The sequence below is a fragment of the Mus musculus genome, chromosome 12, assembly GCF_000001635.26.
Source record: "Mus musculus strain C57BL/6J chromosome 12, GRCm38.p6 C57BL/6J".
Lineage (NCBI taxonomy): Eukaryota > Metazoa > Chordata > Mammalia > Rodentia > Muridae > Mus > Mus musculus.
In genome coordinates, this window is record NC_000078.6 from 98784706 (window position 1) to 98801710 (window position 17005).

The following is a 17005-nucleotide window of genomic DNA, read 5'->3' on the forward strand; positions in this document are numbered from 1 at the left end:
GAGGTCCAGGCCTCCAGCTACCCAGTGTTGGTACTGGGACCTGAACTCAGGTCCTTTAGAAGAGCAGCAGGCGCTTGAAAAACCTGAGCTATCTTTCCAGCCGGGCATGGTGTTTGTGAAGTCCCTCTAAAAAGAACCCCCCCACCCCCCCCAAAAAACCCTAAGTCATTGAGATGTTAAATATAAATAATAATTGTTTTTGTTTTATAGAGCCTTTCCCAACTGTAAATTTGCTGAGAAATGTTTGTTTGTGCATCCAAATTGTAAATATGACACAAAGTGTACTAAAGCAGATTGTCCCTTCACTCACATGAGTAGAAGAGCCTCGATACTGACTCCAAAACCAGGTTAGTAACTTTGTGCAGTTATAGTCAGGTCAAAAAGAAGAAAACGACATTTTCTGGCTCTAAGTGATAGGAAACAACAAAAGAATAGTTTTAGAAATGATTTTAGTATTTAAAGAACAAATCTGCCTTTCTTACAGAACTCTGCTATATTTTATCTTGACTGATAAAACTTGTTCTAAATTAAATGATACTAACCTTACCAGTAACTGCATTAAAAGATGTTGTTGCCAAAATAGATTTGAGCATTGTTCACTCTGATTGTCAGTGTCGTCACCAGCACCGTCTTCTAATGGCCAGCTCTGCCGTTACTTCCCTGCTTGTAAGAAAATGGAATGTCCCTTCTACCACCCAAAAGTAAGAAGTTTTATTTTCTAAAAAATGGTTTTAGTGGTAATCTCTCATTCTGAAGTTTGGGTTTCATTTTTGTGTACGTTTTATTTTAAATTCCGTGTATGTCTGGTTTTGTGTGTATTTTCTAAGGCTTTCAGTGGTGTTACTGTGGAGTGTTAGCGTTAGAGTGAGGTGCGCAGTTCCTGTATTAGCTTGAAGATTTTAAGGTTTGCTCCTCTCGTTTCTGTTCAGCACTGTAGGTTTAACACTCAGTGTACGAGACCTGACTGCACATTTTATCACCCCACCATTACTGTGCCACCAAGACACGCCTTGAAATGGATTCGACCTCAGAGCAGGTGAGGGTTTAAGTTCGTTCTTTAAACGCTGACGCCATTTAGAATTACATCTTACTGTCTGTGTTCTTCAGTTGTATAGGCACACAAACTGAGGGACAATGAGTTTTATTTCTTCCCCTGTTCCTTTAAAATTAATTTTAAAAGAATTCCTTAGCAAAAATGATTTACTACATGAACCAAATTTATCCAGTGATGACTTTTTTTTTAGTCTACATCATCTCCAGATGGGTTCTTTTTTTTTTTTTTTTTTTGTGGCGCTAATTATTGAATCCAGAGCCTAATGCATAATAGGTACCCAGTGAGCTCCACCCTTCAGCCTTTCTAAAACTTGTGAGCATACACAGTAAAGATGCAACACCAAGGCCAGCAGACTGGTCTGTGTGGATGTATTATACACACTGATCAGCAGTCTCAAAGCAGGGATGGGGGGGAGACTGCTTGGTCTCTAAAGTGCTTATTACCTCACAAGCTTGACAATCTGAAATTTGATTCCCAGAATCCATGTAAAAATGTGGGACATCTTAGTATGTAGAGCTGGGAAGGCAGTCCAGCCTACTTGATGGGTTCCAGGCCATTGAGAGTCCCTGAATTTGAAAGGGTGTAGGTAGTGTGACATTTGAGGTTGACCTCTGGGTGCCACATGTGTGCTCACACATACATAAAAAAACAAAAGGAATTCCACATCAGTTTCCTTAGACTGAAGTTTCACAATATTTTACTGTGGCCTAGAAGTTAAACTGCATAATTGAATTATTTAAAGACAAAACTTTTTAGCTAATGTATATGGTATTTATATGCAAAGCAGTTAACGTAAAAATTTTGGTTTTATCCAGTGAGTGATGCCCTAGTCCTACCTGGCAGAAGATCATGCAGTTTGAAAGCTTCCATCTTCTGATGAGAGATGTTCTACAGAACTTGTCACGTCTTTGAAATTTAGAATATATTGCTTTCATAATACGAATTTTACTGCCCCACTGAAGTGTCTAATTTTTCAAGTTTGTAAGTTTATTAAGTGGTTTCAACATTTTTTGTTTGTTCGTTTTGACTATGAAAAAGACAGTTTAAAGAAAAGCCAAATTCTATTAAAACATTTGCGGCATGTTTGTACATTGCTGTTTAATATCATTTTTGGTAATGGTACTTGCAGCTTAGGGCTGTAGTGCTGTGGGAAGGCCAGTGTCCTCAGAGCTGAAGCACTTTTCAGCTTTTCCCAAAGGTAATGCAGTGTCTGTAACCCAGCGTGGTAACAGTGGCCAGGCTTTGAAACTGAGGCAGCTTTGGAACAACTAGTTTAAATTTCTTTTTTTAGTGTCTAAATGAATTTGCTCTGAGAAGCATAATGCAGACTTTATTTTGAGTGCTACTTTGGTAGAGTGGACCGAGGTCCTGTGCCTTTCTGAAAGTGAGCAGAGACATGGTCATAAAGGGTAAGCATAGTTGGAATGACGATGTAAAAATATATGGACAGTTCTTTGGAATGCTCCCATTTACTATTAGCTTATCATTTTATAAGTAATTTTGGAGGGACTACATTATCACAAAAGTATACAAAAATTTTTACAGGCATATGTACAGAAAGTATCAGAAAACAGACTTTGAACTCACAAGAATATAAATATACGTATATATTCCCATATTCTGAAAAATATCATCAGAAATAACCCCACAGAAAATATACTTATGTTATTACTAAAGATCATTCTTGAAATGTAGAAGTTGAGATTTAAGTGGTATATTTTAAATGACAGAACTATATTGCAGAGATAGGAAGGTAAACTTGACAATAGGATGAAACTTGGCCTACTGTACTATGGAGTTTTATGTGTGGTTTTTGAAACTGTTAAGGCAAGATGTGTCATGTTTTAGAACTAAATAACAGACAACTGATTTCAAAAACGTGTTGTTTTAAAAATTAAAGTGTAAACGGTGGTTAGCAAAGGGGATAATAAAAGCTCAAACATTTTGAGGACCAAATTTAACTGTTAAGATACAATAAAGTCACATCTATAAAAGTCTGTGTTTAATAATGTGAAGCCAGCCTTCTACTGTGGTCATTGCCTTTCCATTGAAAGATAACAGAATTAGCTAGTTATTCAGCCATTTGATAAATTGGCCTTGACCATGCTAACCCCAGAGGGTAAAGATCAGAAACAGCAAGAGAACAAAGGAGACCAGGGCCTAACGCTGTCTGCTGCACAGGTTCAGGTGAAATGGCAATTCTTCATACAGTGAGGACACTGAATTTAAGGGTTCAGCTTTGGAACTAGGCCATTACCACTTTGTAAAAAAATACGTGTAGATGTCTGTCTTCTCATAATTGTCTAGTAAAGGACCAGAAACCGGGAACAAGGGCTTAGATGGTTTAGCTTTTTATAAGGAAATGACATGTGACAATCTAATTGTTTTCTGTTACTGAACGGTGACTAGAAACACATTTTAAAACGTTTGGGTTTTTTTTTTTTTTCATGTACTGCAGGCTGGCCTCAAATTCACTATGTAGCTAAGAATGATTTTGGATTTCTGATTCTGTGCTTGCACTTGGGATTGTAGGCATGCCTCATTTCTATGTAGTGCTAGAGGTTAAATCCAGGGCTTTACAAATGCAAGATAAGCACTGAGCTGTATGTGTGTGTCCTAGCCCTACATTTAAATGGTTTATTGTTTAATTCTACAAGTTATAGACAAGCTTACTCTAAACCTAAAGCAATTACTGACTACTTGTTTTAAATGAAACACCCTAAGGAGTCACCCAGAGAAGAAGTAGGCATGATGGCTGGTAATGGAGAGCACTGGAGTGGACTGTGTGCTTTGGCATGCATTTACGTAGGAAACAAGTGGGACCACAGTAGCTGGTGGCAGTCTTGGGCTATTAATTCATATACTGCAGGCACACACTGTAGTTTTCTGGGTTTAAAAACTAAAGGGCAGGTTCTCTGATTCATTACCTTTTTCACAGTTGGTGGCCATATGATGACTACTCAAGAGTTAGCCTGATCCCTGGTCTTTAGTCACAGAACTGACCAGTGCAGTGACAAAGACTTGACTTACCAGGCTGGCCACTCTGAAGGACAAAAATAGTAGAAGCAGTTTTTACTTTATGGTTTACTTGCTTAACATTACAGAATTTACAGAATTAAAAATATTCTGTAACTAAAAGCCAGCAAATTGTCCAGAGGGGAAAACCTTAGAACTATATATATCATGCTTAAATTTGAAGTATTTTCCTTTTTATAGGAATTCTTTAATATATTGACTACCATTTTATGTAATACCAGTTTAGATGGACCATTCAGTATGAGCATTAGAAACGTTATCTTAAGCTTTAAGTTTCTTGCAATCTCCTCATCAGCTTTAAAACTGACCATGCTCCAAGCACTGCTTAGACAAAACTTCCTTGATGCGATGTGTTCATTTCTGGTTTTAATAGTCACAATATTTTTAGCCATAGAAAACATATCAAACCAAACAGGGTTCCAGAAGCCTGAGGGGTTGGAGTCTACTGCTACAACAATAACTCACACAGTGAAATAAAAGTGGAAACAACCAGTAGAGCATCCTCAGTGTCTTCACACGTAGAAAAATAAATTTTTATGCAGCAGTCTACTGGACTTTTCATCTTGAGGAAACTTTAGTGAGGCTAAAACAGCAAAGTCTTAGACAGGAAGTCCCAGTCTTTGGCAGCATTGAGTGGAAGGACTCTGAGCTCTTCAGATGAACCTGGAGTCAGTCATTTTGGAAAATAGCCTTATAGGGTGGCATACATCTAATTAATTAAATTATTTTTCTCAATACAAAACTATAAAACTTTATGCCCAGGTTTATTAGTATATGAATTTAATGCTTGTGTTTACACAATAAACAAATGTTTATTAGTTAGATCATACCTTTAAATATGCAGTATTATCTTTCAGTTAAGTGCTCTGGCTATCACAGAACCTTAAGAAAACTTGGAAATGAAGTTCACTGTATTATTTTCCTATTAATGAGGCCATAATTGTGATTCATAATTTTATAGAGATGGCTTCTAAACACAGCTCAAAATGAAAATATAGTAGCCATGTACTGCTGACTCTGGATCTATCCTTAGTTCAGGCTGTAACATGGCCTTTGCAGAGGGTACTTTATTAATGTAAGTTCCCTTACGAAAAATCTTTGCATTTTTGAAAACAGATTCGGGTGATGGTTGGCCATTCCTTTCCTTGTATAAGGGTGAAATATTTCATCGAACAAACCTTAAGGAGAAACGTTAGAAATGAGATGAAGTTGGTTTGTTTTGTTTTTCAGACTGCTATACCCTAAAAATCTCCTGGGCAAGTCTGCCAAAATTCCACACTCCTCAATAAGAGGAGGAGGTTGGCTTTTACCCAATACTCAGTCATTTCTTGCAATGTAATTATCTGGCAGTGTGTGGACGATAGGTCGGTACATACAGCAGGCATTTTAAACCGTCTGTCTGTCTGTGTGCTGCAGTGTGGATGATTCTGCACATCCCTCCCCGTCACAGTCCTCAGTTAGCACCACTTGACCATGCAGTTTGGTTTTGGTTTTTCCAACGTGGAACTGGTCTCTTGAGGTGAGATTTGTTTAGTCTTCTCAGCATCATACCTTTCAGTGAGGCATGTGTACACATTTCCAGACAAACAAACTGCAATCAGAAAAAAGTGACAAGGAGCTTTATCACATTCTAGATTTTCAGAAGAGTTTGCCAGCTACAATAACTCGTTTTGGTGTGTTTTTATGAGGTTAATGGCTTTGAAGTTACTAGTTATCTTCTGATAAATTCTGGCTGTGTTCATTGCCACATCTATCTAGTTACCAAGTCTTCCTAGTGAAAGGTAATCATGCTCTTCCTGGGCCGACCAAGCACTGACCTGCAGTCATCGCCTCCAGCACTGACAACATGCCGATCACCACTGGTAAATCGAATATTTGTCACATGAGGGGAATGACCCAAGAACCTCTTGTGCTTTGCCTGAAATGGAAACAAAGCCCCCTCAGCAGTGATCTACACAAAGGTTCCAGTAACAAAGCACAATTCATCATTAGAGCAGGGATTCTTGTAAAAGTTTACAGGTCTGCGTACAACAAACTAGGTCATTTAGGCAGTCATATTTTTTTCTCTGAAGAACGGGGAGGGGCTGGAATCTGCTATTAATCATTGTAGATTTGATTCATAAAAGCTCATCAGAACTTTCCTACGAGTTTCCAAAGACTATGGGGATGGTTTGGGTTTTTTTGAGACAAAACATAGGCTATCCTTGAATTTAGAAATCTATCTGCCTGCCTCTGCCCCTCTGCCTCACATCTGCTGTGCTGGAATCAAAGGTGGACACCACCGCACCTAGCATGAAAGGTCTGTTTCTAGGAAATGTTACTTTGGCTATTGAAAGTTTGAGGAAACTCTTAGAAATAAAAATTCCAGGATTTTCATGTTAGAACTGCAACGTTCTAAAATATGTGGGAGGGGGGGGGCGGGGGGGAGGGTGACTCATCTAAGATTCAACTAAAGTAATACAAAATGCTACACAGACTTACAAATTTTTCTGGGCATGGAAAGTCATATAATTTAACCATGCCAAAGTCATCTCCTGTCACAAGGCTGATTCCTGAGTGAGACACACAGGCACAGGTGACATCCGCCTTCTCAGCATGTCTGGACCAGATTCCCATAACTTCATCTCCTAGAATACTAGATAGAGGGAAAGCAAATGTACCACAGATAGTTCTGTTTAATGATTAAGATGGCTGTGCTGTATCTATCGCCTCTGCCTCCCAAGTGCTGGGTTAAAGATGTGCATTGCCGTTGACAGTTTAGGAAAGTGCCTGAAATCTTCAAGGTCATTATACAAGTTCTTCTCAAGAACTTGTTGAGCCATGGAAACTGATAAAGTGTAGGACAGTGTTGAATCAAAAAGGGTCCCAGAATCAGCATGCCATTAAGAATTCAAGATAGGATAACAAACTCATGTATTCCCTTGTAAAATAAATTTAAAAATAGGAGTTTCCTACATATGTTTTGTTTTGTATTTTGAAATGGTCTTGCCATATATCCCTGGGTAGCCTCAATTTCACTATGTAAATCAAACCTGCTAGAATCCAAAAGAATTCACTCTGCCTCTCATATTCTAGGACAACAAGAATTGAGCCAAAATGCCTAAGGCTGTTTTCCTGCATTCTGTTCAAACATGTGGCCTGTTTGTGCTAGAAAAGCACTCTACTACTGAGCCTCATCCCTAGTCCACATTTTCCAACTTTCTAACAAACCTCAAGTTACGTGTTTACCTAGTCCAGGTAGCCCACGTGATCCTGTCAATGGCAGCATGATCCACAAGGTGTTTTCCTGAAGGCACTTCATAGACATGCCGTTTATAGCAGCCACTAGAAACCTGTTCTCAAAATGAGAGGTAAAGTTTGTTAGACAAAGGCAAATCAATTATCAGCAGACACAGCTGTATGTGTCATCATGAGGATGCAAAACCTACAATAAAATAGAAGGAAAGGAGATGCAGGTGAGGATAGCAGGTACAGAATGAGCAGCGCTCTAATGCACAGCAATAAAGGCTAGTATTGGGGACTCCTACTGAATGACGAGATCACGTGCCACAAAGTCTTTTCTAGTGGGCATGATAATTATGTACATAATCTGTAATATGTATATATGTAAGTAGTAAAGTTTATTTTCACAAAGAATGGGCTACAGAAAACAGAACATAGGTGGCTTTCAGTGCATTCACTAAGGAAATGTACACACTGGGCGCAATACTTGTGTCCTACCTGGAGATGTCTGCTATCTGCAGAGAAGTCCATCTGAATGACAAAGCTTGGAATGTCTTTGCAGTAGCTGATTCTGTTAAGTGTGGGACCCAGTGTCAGGTCATAAAAGTCCACTGAGTTCTCACTGGAACCCACCGCCAAATACCGGGAATCTGGGCTAAATCTGAACACATAAAATGTAAAAAATGTGGAAAAAAAAAGTGTTAGGTCCCATGTAGTTGTTTACCTGTTTTTAAGATCAGAGACTTACCCTAACAACTAAAAATCAATTTATGTTACCTAGAAGGTAACTGATCAAACATGCAGATTTTATTTGCCTATTAAAATTTTAGTAAGGGTTTTTACATTTTGATTATATATTAAATGTTTCTTCCAATTCTAAGTTTAAAATAACTTGATTTGAGAGTCTCTCTGCATAATACTTCCTGACTGTTCTGGAACTTGTTTTATAGACCATGCTAACTTCAAAATTAAGAGATCCACCTGTCTGCTTCCTCAGTGCAAGGCTTAAAGGTGTGCACCTCCATGGCCAGCTTCAAAATAACTAAAAATTAACACTCCAGAATTGCTAAGATAATACACTTCATAAGACAGAAAAATGATGTCTTAAAATCCAAACAGCCAGGTTAGCTCACTCAGGTTGTTAGGGTGGAAGAGTATTGGTTAAAATATAAATGAGAAGCAGTAGGGGACAAACTCAGTCTTTAAAAATGTCCCACGGGCCCTGCCTGTTGAGAGTAGAGACATTGTAAGGGCGAGGGAAAATCAGTTAAGAGTTTTTCTTATCGATTTGCACAGCGTTTTGTAAGGGTAGCCAGTATGGAAATTAGTTTAAGCCCTAAGAAACAAAAGGATCAAGAAAGGGTTACAGGCCACAGAGACCACGCAGTAGATAAAGCCTGGCAGCCTGAGTGCAATCCCTGGGACATAATGTGGTAGAGAGAGAACCAACTTGTCTAAGCTGTCCTCCGACTTTAACTTGTGCACCCTGTGGTATGTGCATACCTTAAATGTACATTGTATGTATAGACATGCACACACAATGCAATCTTTCAAAGAACGCTCGGTTAATTTGAATTCTGGGAAATAGATATTCAGTGAGTACTGGCTAAATGAGTGAGCCAGGAATGCAGATTCCGGGAAGGCATGTGAAAGGCAGTCAGGAGAAGCTGAGGGGGAGGAAGGCCACAGCTGATCTGTGAAGCCTTGCTGAGATTAAACAAGAATAATTAAACCTTGGTTCTCAGACTTCTTAATGGCTGCTGGGTCTCTTGTATCAAACAGTACAAAATAGTTCTCAGCACAGTGAGTTTACTGCACATGTCTAGTATAGTGAGGCTCATTGGGATTTTTAATTTAGCAAGGAGAATATATAGCCACACCAGCATGCAACTGATATATAGACACTGGGTATATAGCTCAAGAAATAGAGCATTTGTGTCAAAGGCATGAAGCCATAGGTATGGTTTCCCCCCCATATGACAAAAATAAGGTATTAGCCTGTCAGGACCTAATCTGGATGTATGGGCAAGTTTTTTAATGTTCATAGTGGTCGCTGTAAAAATGAACTGGAAAATCTATTCCATCTGTTGACTAACCTGATATCATGGATTGCACATCGCCTGTCTCTCTTCTTTCCCCATATTTTTAGAGAACTCACAAGTAATATAATAAATTCTCCATTTTTCATTCCAATAGCCACCATGTCCCCTTCGGGGCTATAACACACTGTCCGAGCAGCGTGTCCCAAATTCACTTTGTTTAGCATCTTCTGCATAAGAAGCAAGAGTCACAGGAAACAATTACAAACGAAATCAATTTCCCCACACCTCCAAATAATACCAAGTTAAAGCTAGCAGTTGAGTATTTCCACTTCTTAAAAACTATAACCTCTCATTAAAGCGTTTGTACCTACTTTATCAGCAATGTCCCAGAGTCTCACTGTCCCATCTTCAGCAGCAGAAAGGAAGAAGTCCCTGGAGGGATGTGTTGCGAGTCCCCAGATTGGCCCATCCACATGGCCATTAACTAAAATGTTACATGCTGCATTTTTCTCTCCAACTTCAATTATTTCCGAATTCCTTGTCCCAACTAGTATCTTGCCCTGAAATACAAAAGGACCAATATACTTAATGCGATACAATAGTTACATGCTTTGAGCTAATATAGTTGTAAAGCGAGCATTAGTTCATACGAACATTTCTATTCCTAGGGCCACACAACTGCAACATCGCTGGGCTACTACATGGGAGAGTCAGTGCTAGAGACTATAATGATGCCCTTCCACGCTTCAGTCGCAGAGTTTTGGCTTTGACTATGATAACTTTAGGACCTCCAGATTGGAAAATAAGTGCATTGACACACAGGGAGAAAGAACTGGAATTCATCTTTAAGTTAGTGAATGCTAGGTGTGGTGCCGTACACCCGTAATACCAACACCCGGAGGCTGAGGAGGGATAACTGCAAATTCCAGGCCAGCGTGGACTACACAGCAAGGACTTGTCTCAATAGTAGAAATTTTAAAGTAAACCTAACGAGGCTTTAAGTATACAGACAGGACAGCACATGCATGCGATTTATAGACCTGCAGTGCAAGTGCATGACACTCTTTACAGAGATGTATGAGGTTTTGTTGCTTTTAAGGGAAGCAGAATAGGGGAAATTAAGGGACACTGAAAGAGGAAAAATCCTAGGGCATCTGATTTCTTTTTTCCCCTAACTGCAAATCAAGAATTGGATGCACTTAAAAACAAAACAAACCTCTGCCCCAATTCATCAGAAAGACTTCTCTCCTCCTCTCCTCTCTTCCCCTCCCCTCCCCCTGTCTTTATTTATATTTATTTTTATTTGAGGTGGGGAGAGGTTGAGACAGGGTTTCTCTGTTCCCCTGGCTGTCCTGGAACTCACTCTGTAGCTCAGGCTGGCATCAAACTCAGAGATCTGCCTGCCTCTGCCTCAGCCTCCTGAGTGCTGGGATTCAAGGTGGTGCCCAGCTACTAAGACTTTTTAAACAACAATAATCCTTTTCTGTGAGACAACTGAACTCAAGCGTGTACAACAGCTGAGTTGAGTAAGAGTGCACATCTTTAATCCACCCAGGAAGCTAAGGCAAGACCAAAGTGGGTTCTCTTGGAGTTTAATCTCGTCAGTATCCATCCCTCACCCATTGATACAAACAGTGCCTCTCACAAGCCACCTTACAATATTAATAAAAAGGTCTATTTTTAAATGCAGGATAAGTAAACTACATCATTTTAAAACCTTTAAATTTTAAATTTTAAAGCTGCTTAAGCTGCTAGAGAGATGTTTGAGCACTTTAGAGCAGTTGCCGCTCTTACAGAGGACCATAGCTCACAACCAGACATTTCCTGCATTGCACCTCAAGCTCCTGCTCACACATGAATGGGGATCTCTAAGGGAGGAATTCCTCAGAGTAAGCCAGTAGCACCATGGAAATCTGCTGTTGCTGGAGCTACATGGAAAGAGCTGCTCTAATTAAAAGCGAGTAATAAAAACCAAAAAACAAAACAGAAGGCTGTCTAACTCAGATGCCTGCCATTGAATCCCCTTGTCCTAAGTGGACTATTTTGTTGGGCCTCAGTAGAGGAGGATGTGCTTAGACCTAGGGCAGTTGTATGTCCAGGGTACCCAAAGGGGCTTTCCCTTTTCTGAGGAAAAGCGGAGCAGGCACTGAGGGAAAGGATTTGTAAAGGAGGACCTGGCAGGAGAGGAGGGATGGGGAAAAGTCAGGATGTCAAGTGAAGAAATAGTCAATAGTGAGGATTGTCAATCCTATCTTACCATAGTTCAACCAGCAGATTCAAGACAATACAGAGGTTTAAGTAGTGTTTAGATACAAGTTTTCTGTGTTAGTGAACAGCAAATAACAGCACCACTATGTATCATTAAGTACTGCTTATTAAGCAAAGCGCGGGGATCACAGCTGCTCTCTAGTTTCTGCTGCATCTCACTGGCTCAAGGAACACCTTACTTTGCCTCTGCACACAGACCGAACACAATCTGTGACTTGTCCTGTCTCAAGCCTGAAGGCCCGGCATCGCCTCAGTTCCTGATCCCACAGTTTAACTGCGCCTCCTTCCTTTGACCTAGGTATATAAAAACAAAACCCAAGTAAGTATTTATAATTGACCACTACAATAATTTTCACTATAAACACTTAGTTGTCAGGAGTATTTTAAATACCTTATTTATAACTTCCAGTATTCTAAATTTTCAGGAAATTTACGGATACATACTGTATTTCAATCAAGATACATATACTCAGTTCAGTTAATTTTATTTTGTGAAATAAAATTTTCTTCTGACACAAGCATAATTGTATTTAGTCCATGATTCATCACAATGCACTTTTCATTATAGCTCTCCACTAAGAAAATCCACATTTTTTAAATAATTGTGTGTATGTGTACATACCACGGGGTGATGATGGAGGTCAGAGGACGACTCTGGAATCTGTTGCCCCTTCTACCTCTTTACCTGGGGATTGAACTCATCCCCAGGAATGCTAAGCTATCATACCAGCCCAACAAAACCATTAAAAAAAAAAAACAAAAAAACAAACCAAACCATTTTTAACATTAGAAAGATAACTAAAATATAAAGCAAAAAGAGGATTATAGATGCAGTGCCACGGATTTTACCTTTAAGGGCCAAAAGGACATCACACTTCTACAATCACTAAGATCCACTGCTGAGACAGTGTAGCTGGCAGTGAGTGGAGGTGCGGAATGAGGCAGTGTGCAGTGGGAGACACTTGGCTTTCGAGTACTATAGAAAGGGTGAAGTAGAGCGACTTATGGAGTTTCTCTCGAAAGAACTGAAAAATAATTCAGTTTGTTTGCTGTAGTTGGAGAAAACACCTTCCCATAACTCCTGCTCAGTAGAGAACTGGGCTCCAACCTGCAGGAGAGACTGCCCTTCAGTTGCTGTGTCATTTCTACTCTGCAGGTGACTACACTGGTAGCAAATGGATTTTATCTTTTGCGAGGAAGGAGCACAGGGTCTGAGACAGTCACACTATGTGACTGTGGCAACATCTGTGTAGACAGGCTGGCCTCGAACTCAGAGATCGCCTGCCACTGCTCCCCAGGTGCACCACCACACCCAGCCTTAATTTGACTTTTGACAGATTTTTAAATTATGTGCATACATGTCTTGGTGTGTGTGTGTGTGTGTGTGTGTGTGTGTGTGTGTGTACTTCGGGTCCTCTTCAAGAGGAGTCTATGCTCATAACTGCTGAGCTGTCTCTCCAGACCCTCAATTCTTTTTCTTTTTAATTTTTGGTTATGTGTGTGGTCACAGGCCAGTGTGCACCTCCATCATGTGTCAGGCTTCCCTTTCCACCATGTTTTAGATATCTTTCTTTGCAGATGATCCAAATGATCATCTGGCTGGGCTTCTCCAATGGGGCAGTGTTGGGATTACAAATACTTATGCTACTTGGTTTGGCTTTTCCAGGTTTTTGTGGGTCCTAGGATTGACTCTCAGGTCATCAGGCACATAGAGCAAGTACGTTTACTCCCTGAGCCCTCACCTCAGCCTACAAATCAGTTTTAAGTATCTGGTTACAGTGTAGGTACTTGAAAGTGACTTGAAGGTCTCTCCTCACACTTCTGTTTAAGGTCTTAGAAGACCGATTTCGCAAGGCCGTCTCCAGCACTCTCTCTCTCCTTGCTCATATAGCTACAGAAACCTTACAATGGGGAGACAACAGGGGATCAAGATGCAACCTGGGTTCTATAGTAAAGGGTTCCCTTCATGTCCTGTCAGCAATACTGATGCAAACAAACATGGACTTGGGACACTATTCTTAATCAGAGGGACAACTGTCTCAGACAAGTAGAACCCTGGCTGCAGTTCAGGTGTGTGTAAAATGTCCAACAGTGGGCTGGCAAGATGATACAGTGGGCACAGACACTCTAAGCCCGATGATCTGGGTTTGGCCTCAATGCACACAGTGAAGGAGAGAACCATTATTACACTGATTGTCCTCTGGTTTCTATACATGGGCTGGGGCACATACCTTCCTCCATCCCTTCCCACATAATAAATGTAAAAAATAAATGAAAAATGAAATGCAGAAAAGTGAATTAAGACAAGAATTCAGAGAATCCAGAGTCTACACAGATAACAATGAAGGAGAAGTACATGAGTAATTTAGCCTGCACAGCCTAGAAGGAAGAGCCTCCAACACCTCACTAAGCCTTGGGTAGATAGCAAATGTGTAAACAGCTAGGATATGAAAAGGGACTCACGGCCTTTCCTTGCCACCGGTCACAATCAGTCCGTCTCGCAGGGTGGTGTACATGGCAAACACAGGCCCATTGTGCGCTCTAGCCACCACTCTGCACAATATGTGATCTTTCCACACACAGACATCACCACTGATGGTACCTGTAAACGTCAAGTTATTCTGAAAAGGAGTGGGGAAGGGGGGAGACAAACTCATCAAAAGTTCAAAGAGAGCTCGCACAGATGTCATCCTCTATGTGGGTGGAATGCTAGGTCACCTGCTTTGACAAAGCACATGCAACAGGTGCTGGGAGACACGACCCAGGGCAGGAGGCTGAAGTGAGGCCTAGCTCCGGGAGGCTCTTCCCTTTCTCAAGTCTGTCCTTTAGTAGTGAGATTAGCCCTGGGTAAATCTCTCCTAAAATACTGTAGATCTGGCTTGCACTGCTCTTTTGATAGGTGCCTTTGGCTGTCCAGTAACTAAGTCAAAGGTCACCAAACACTAGGAGTAAAAACAAGGGGCAGATAGAGATAGGGATGAAAATAACATGAGCTTGGTAAGGATTTTCTTTTCTTTTCTCTTTTTTTCTTTTTTCTCTTTTCTTTTCTCTTCTTTTCTTTTCTCTCCTCTCTCCCTTCCTCCCTCACTCCCTTCTTTCCTTCCTTCCTTCCTTCCTTCCTTCCTTCCTTCCTTCCTTCCTCCCTTCCTTCCTTCCTTCCCTCCCTCCCTTTCTAAAGATTTGATTTATTTATGTGAGTACACTGTAGCTGACTTCAAACACACCAGAAGAGGGCATCAGATCCCATTACAGATGGTTGTGAGCCACCATGTGGTTGCTGGGAATTGAACTCAGGACCTTTGGAAGAGCAGTTGATGCTCTTAACCACTGAGTCATCCATCTCTCCAGCACACCCCCCCTTATTTAAGGATTTTCTTTATAGAAAGTAAATCTCCTTACAGTGAAGTTAGAGACCTCACTAACTCCTGCAGATGTAGGAAGTCATTATTTGGTGCCTTGCTACAGTCAGAGTATGCTTCAGCTGTGAACATCAGCGTGCTTCCTCCTTTTCTCCTCACATGGCTCCTCGTAAGTTTGTCTGCAGGGTTCTGTTCTCATGTGTACTTACAGCAGTTGAGAAGTGCTGAACACAGACTTATCTTGTGAGGAGACATTCTGTCCACACTGCTGTCTTGCATATTAAAAAGCTACTCCTCCCCCACCCCCTGTATTAGCTGTCAAGCTTGTTTGCTAATTTATTTTGACCAAAAATGGACACTTGGGTACAAAGTAAATGAAGAAAGTTCATCTGCATGGGCAGATCAAATGCCAGGGTCTTTCCAACATGGGATTTTTTTCTGGAAACAAGTGATTGCTCCAGAAAAAAAATATACAAAATATACAAATATAAAAATATACAAGAGGTTCCATTTGTTTGATATTGTTAGTTTTTTAAAAATTGTGTTCAACTGTTCTAACCGTGTAACTTTCTTTCTTAATATATAATGCCCACATATTTTTTAAAAGTCCACTTAGTTTTCTGTGGAACCAAAGAGTTTGAAAAGCCTAGCCAGGGCAGGGTATTAAAGGAGAGAGATGCGATTATAATCGTCAGACACAGGTGGATGGAATGACAGAAAGCAAGAGGCTCTTGACTCCTCCACTAAGGCAGGGACTGTGCTCCCCTGAAAGGGACAGTGGCCCAGAGCACTTCCAACCACAAGATGAACAGGTCCCAGTGACAGAGCAAAGGACACTTTACATCCAAATCTGCCCTGAAACCACCTGGATGTGGTTTTTCACTTCCCCTTCTTTGCCGATAACACACGTGAGGTGCAGGAGGAAGCACTAGGAGGCTCAGCTTTGTCGCTTGCAGTGGTGACAAGCACACAGCCAATGAAGCCTTGGAGAATAGGAATGATCCAAGGATGCCAACACTGCAGTAATGACCTCATTCACTTTCTGCCACACCTTAATGGTTAAAGGATCAGACTTTTAAAGAGATGATTTATGTCCTTGACAGGGACTTGTAATGACTGTCGGGTTACAGTTCCCAGTCAGTATTAATGCTGTTTATGAATACACAGTAAGACAAATTCAAGATCACACCATCACACAGCACTTTAACAGACATACTGCACCAAATGCAACAGCAAGCATCGTCTGCATCCGGGCATCCTCCAGGCTGCTCAGAAGTCCCTTTTTGCTGAGAAGAGCCCTTCCTGCCAGGGTCCAGAACTTCACGTGCTTTATACCCACAGAGACAAACTGGGTATCTGAATCTGGTCGAAATTCTGCTACAAAAATACGTTGGTTGTGCCCACCTCTGCTGGCAATTTTGGCCCCTGGTACAGAAGACACAACAAAATTTTCCAGGTTAGTATAAGAAGTAAGCTAATTAACAGACTTAACAGTTTCCTCAAATTGCATAGTTTAAAACAATTACTTAACAATCACATGGCCTATAATCACAGTATATACATGTTCATAGTGATATATTTAATGGGCTATTCTGTGACAATTTAGAGGACATTTTAAGGACCATACATTTTTCTATATGGCTCCATTAATTTCTCATAGAAATTAAGTGTTCTGTCTAGAGTGTGTCAGGGAATTTATTTTATTGGGTTTCCATTCCAAATCCTGGCACTCTGGGGAGATAGAAGCAAGTGGATCTTTGTGAATCTGAAGCCAGGTAGTATGTATGCAGTGAATTCCAGGGCAGTCAGGGCTACACAGTGCATCTTTTCATCATTTAAGGGATAAAGGCCAGTGGCAGGCCAACCTGTGTAGTGTGTGTCATATGTGCAGATGTGTATGTTTGTATCTTTTTACAGGTACGGGATGTGGTTCTGAAACAGGTCATCTATGCAGTATGTGCTATGTGTATATGTAGGGTGTGTGTATATGTGTTTTATATGTTCACGGGTGTGTATATGTGTGA

The 17005-nt window shown here is 40.6% G+C and overlaps 2 protein-coding genes across 33 annotated transcripts in view; one reads left to right on the plus strand and one right to left on the minus strand.

Annotated features, from left to right (window-relative positions):
- Zc3h14 (zinc finger CCCH type containing 14) overlaps positions 1–3069 on the plus strand; it is a 45758-nt gene extending 42689 nt beyond the window's left edge. For 8 of the 19 annotated variants that reach the window (NM_029334.2, NM_001008506.2, NM_001364401.1 and 5 more), the window contains 4 exons: positions 211–347; positions 613–701; positions 930–1036; positions 1870–3069. In NM_029334.2, coding sequence (NP_083610.2) covers positions 211–347; positions 613–701; positions 930–1036; positions 1870–1876 — 340 coding nt within the window. In that variant the 3' untranslated portion in view covers positions 1877–3069. The remainder of the gene's footprint in view (positions 1–210; positions 348–612; positions 702–929; positions 1037–1869) is intronic. The other 11 variants (XR_001780498.2, XR_001780499.2, XM_006516327.4 and 8 more) reach the window with 3 other exon arrangements.
- Eml5 (echinoderm microtubule associated protein like 5) overlaps positions 1899–17005 on the minus strand; it is a 114908-nt gene continuing 99801 nt past the window's right edge. For 4 of the 14 annotated variants that reach the window (XM_006515972.4, XM_006515970.4, XM_030246770.1 and 1 more), the window contains 10 exons: positions 16198–16406; positions 14086–14243; positions 11802–11916; positions 9726–9914; positions 9409–9581; positions 7811–7973; positions 7319–7422; positions 6572–6725; positions 5908–6008; positions 4442–5681 (listed from right to left, as the gene is read on the minus strand). In XM_006515972.4, coding sequence (XP_006516035.1) covers positions 5645–5681; positions 5908–6008; positions 6572–6725; positions 7319–7422; positions 7811–7973; positions 9409–9581; positions 9726–9914; positions 11802–11916; positions 14086–14243; positions 16198–16406 — 1403 coding nt within the window. In that variant the 3' untranslated portion in view covers positions 4442–5644. Of the gene's footprint in view, positions 5682–5907; positions 6009–6571; positions 6726–7318; positions 7423–7810; positions 7974–9408; positions 9582–9725; positions 16407–17005 lie in introns of those variants that run through there. The other 10 variants (NM_001081191.1, XR_001780456.2, XR_001780453.2 and 7 more) reach the window with 10 other exon arrangements.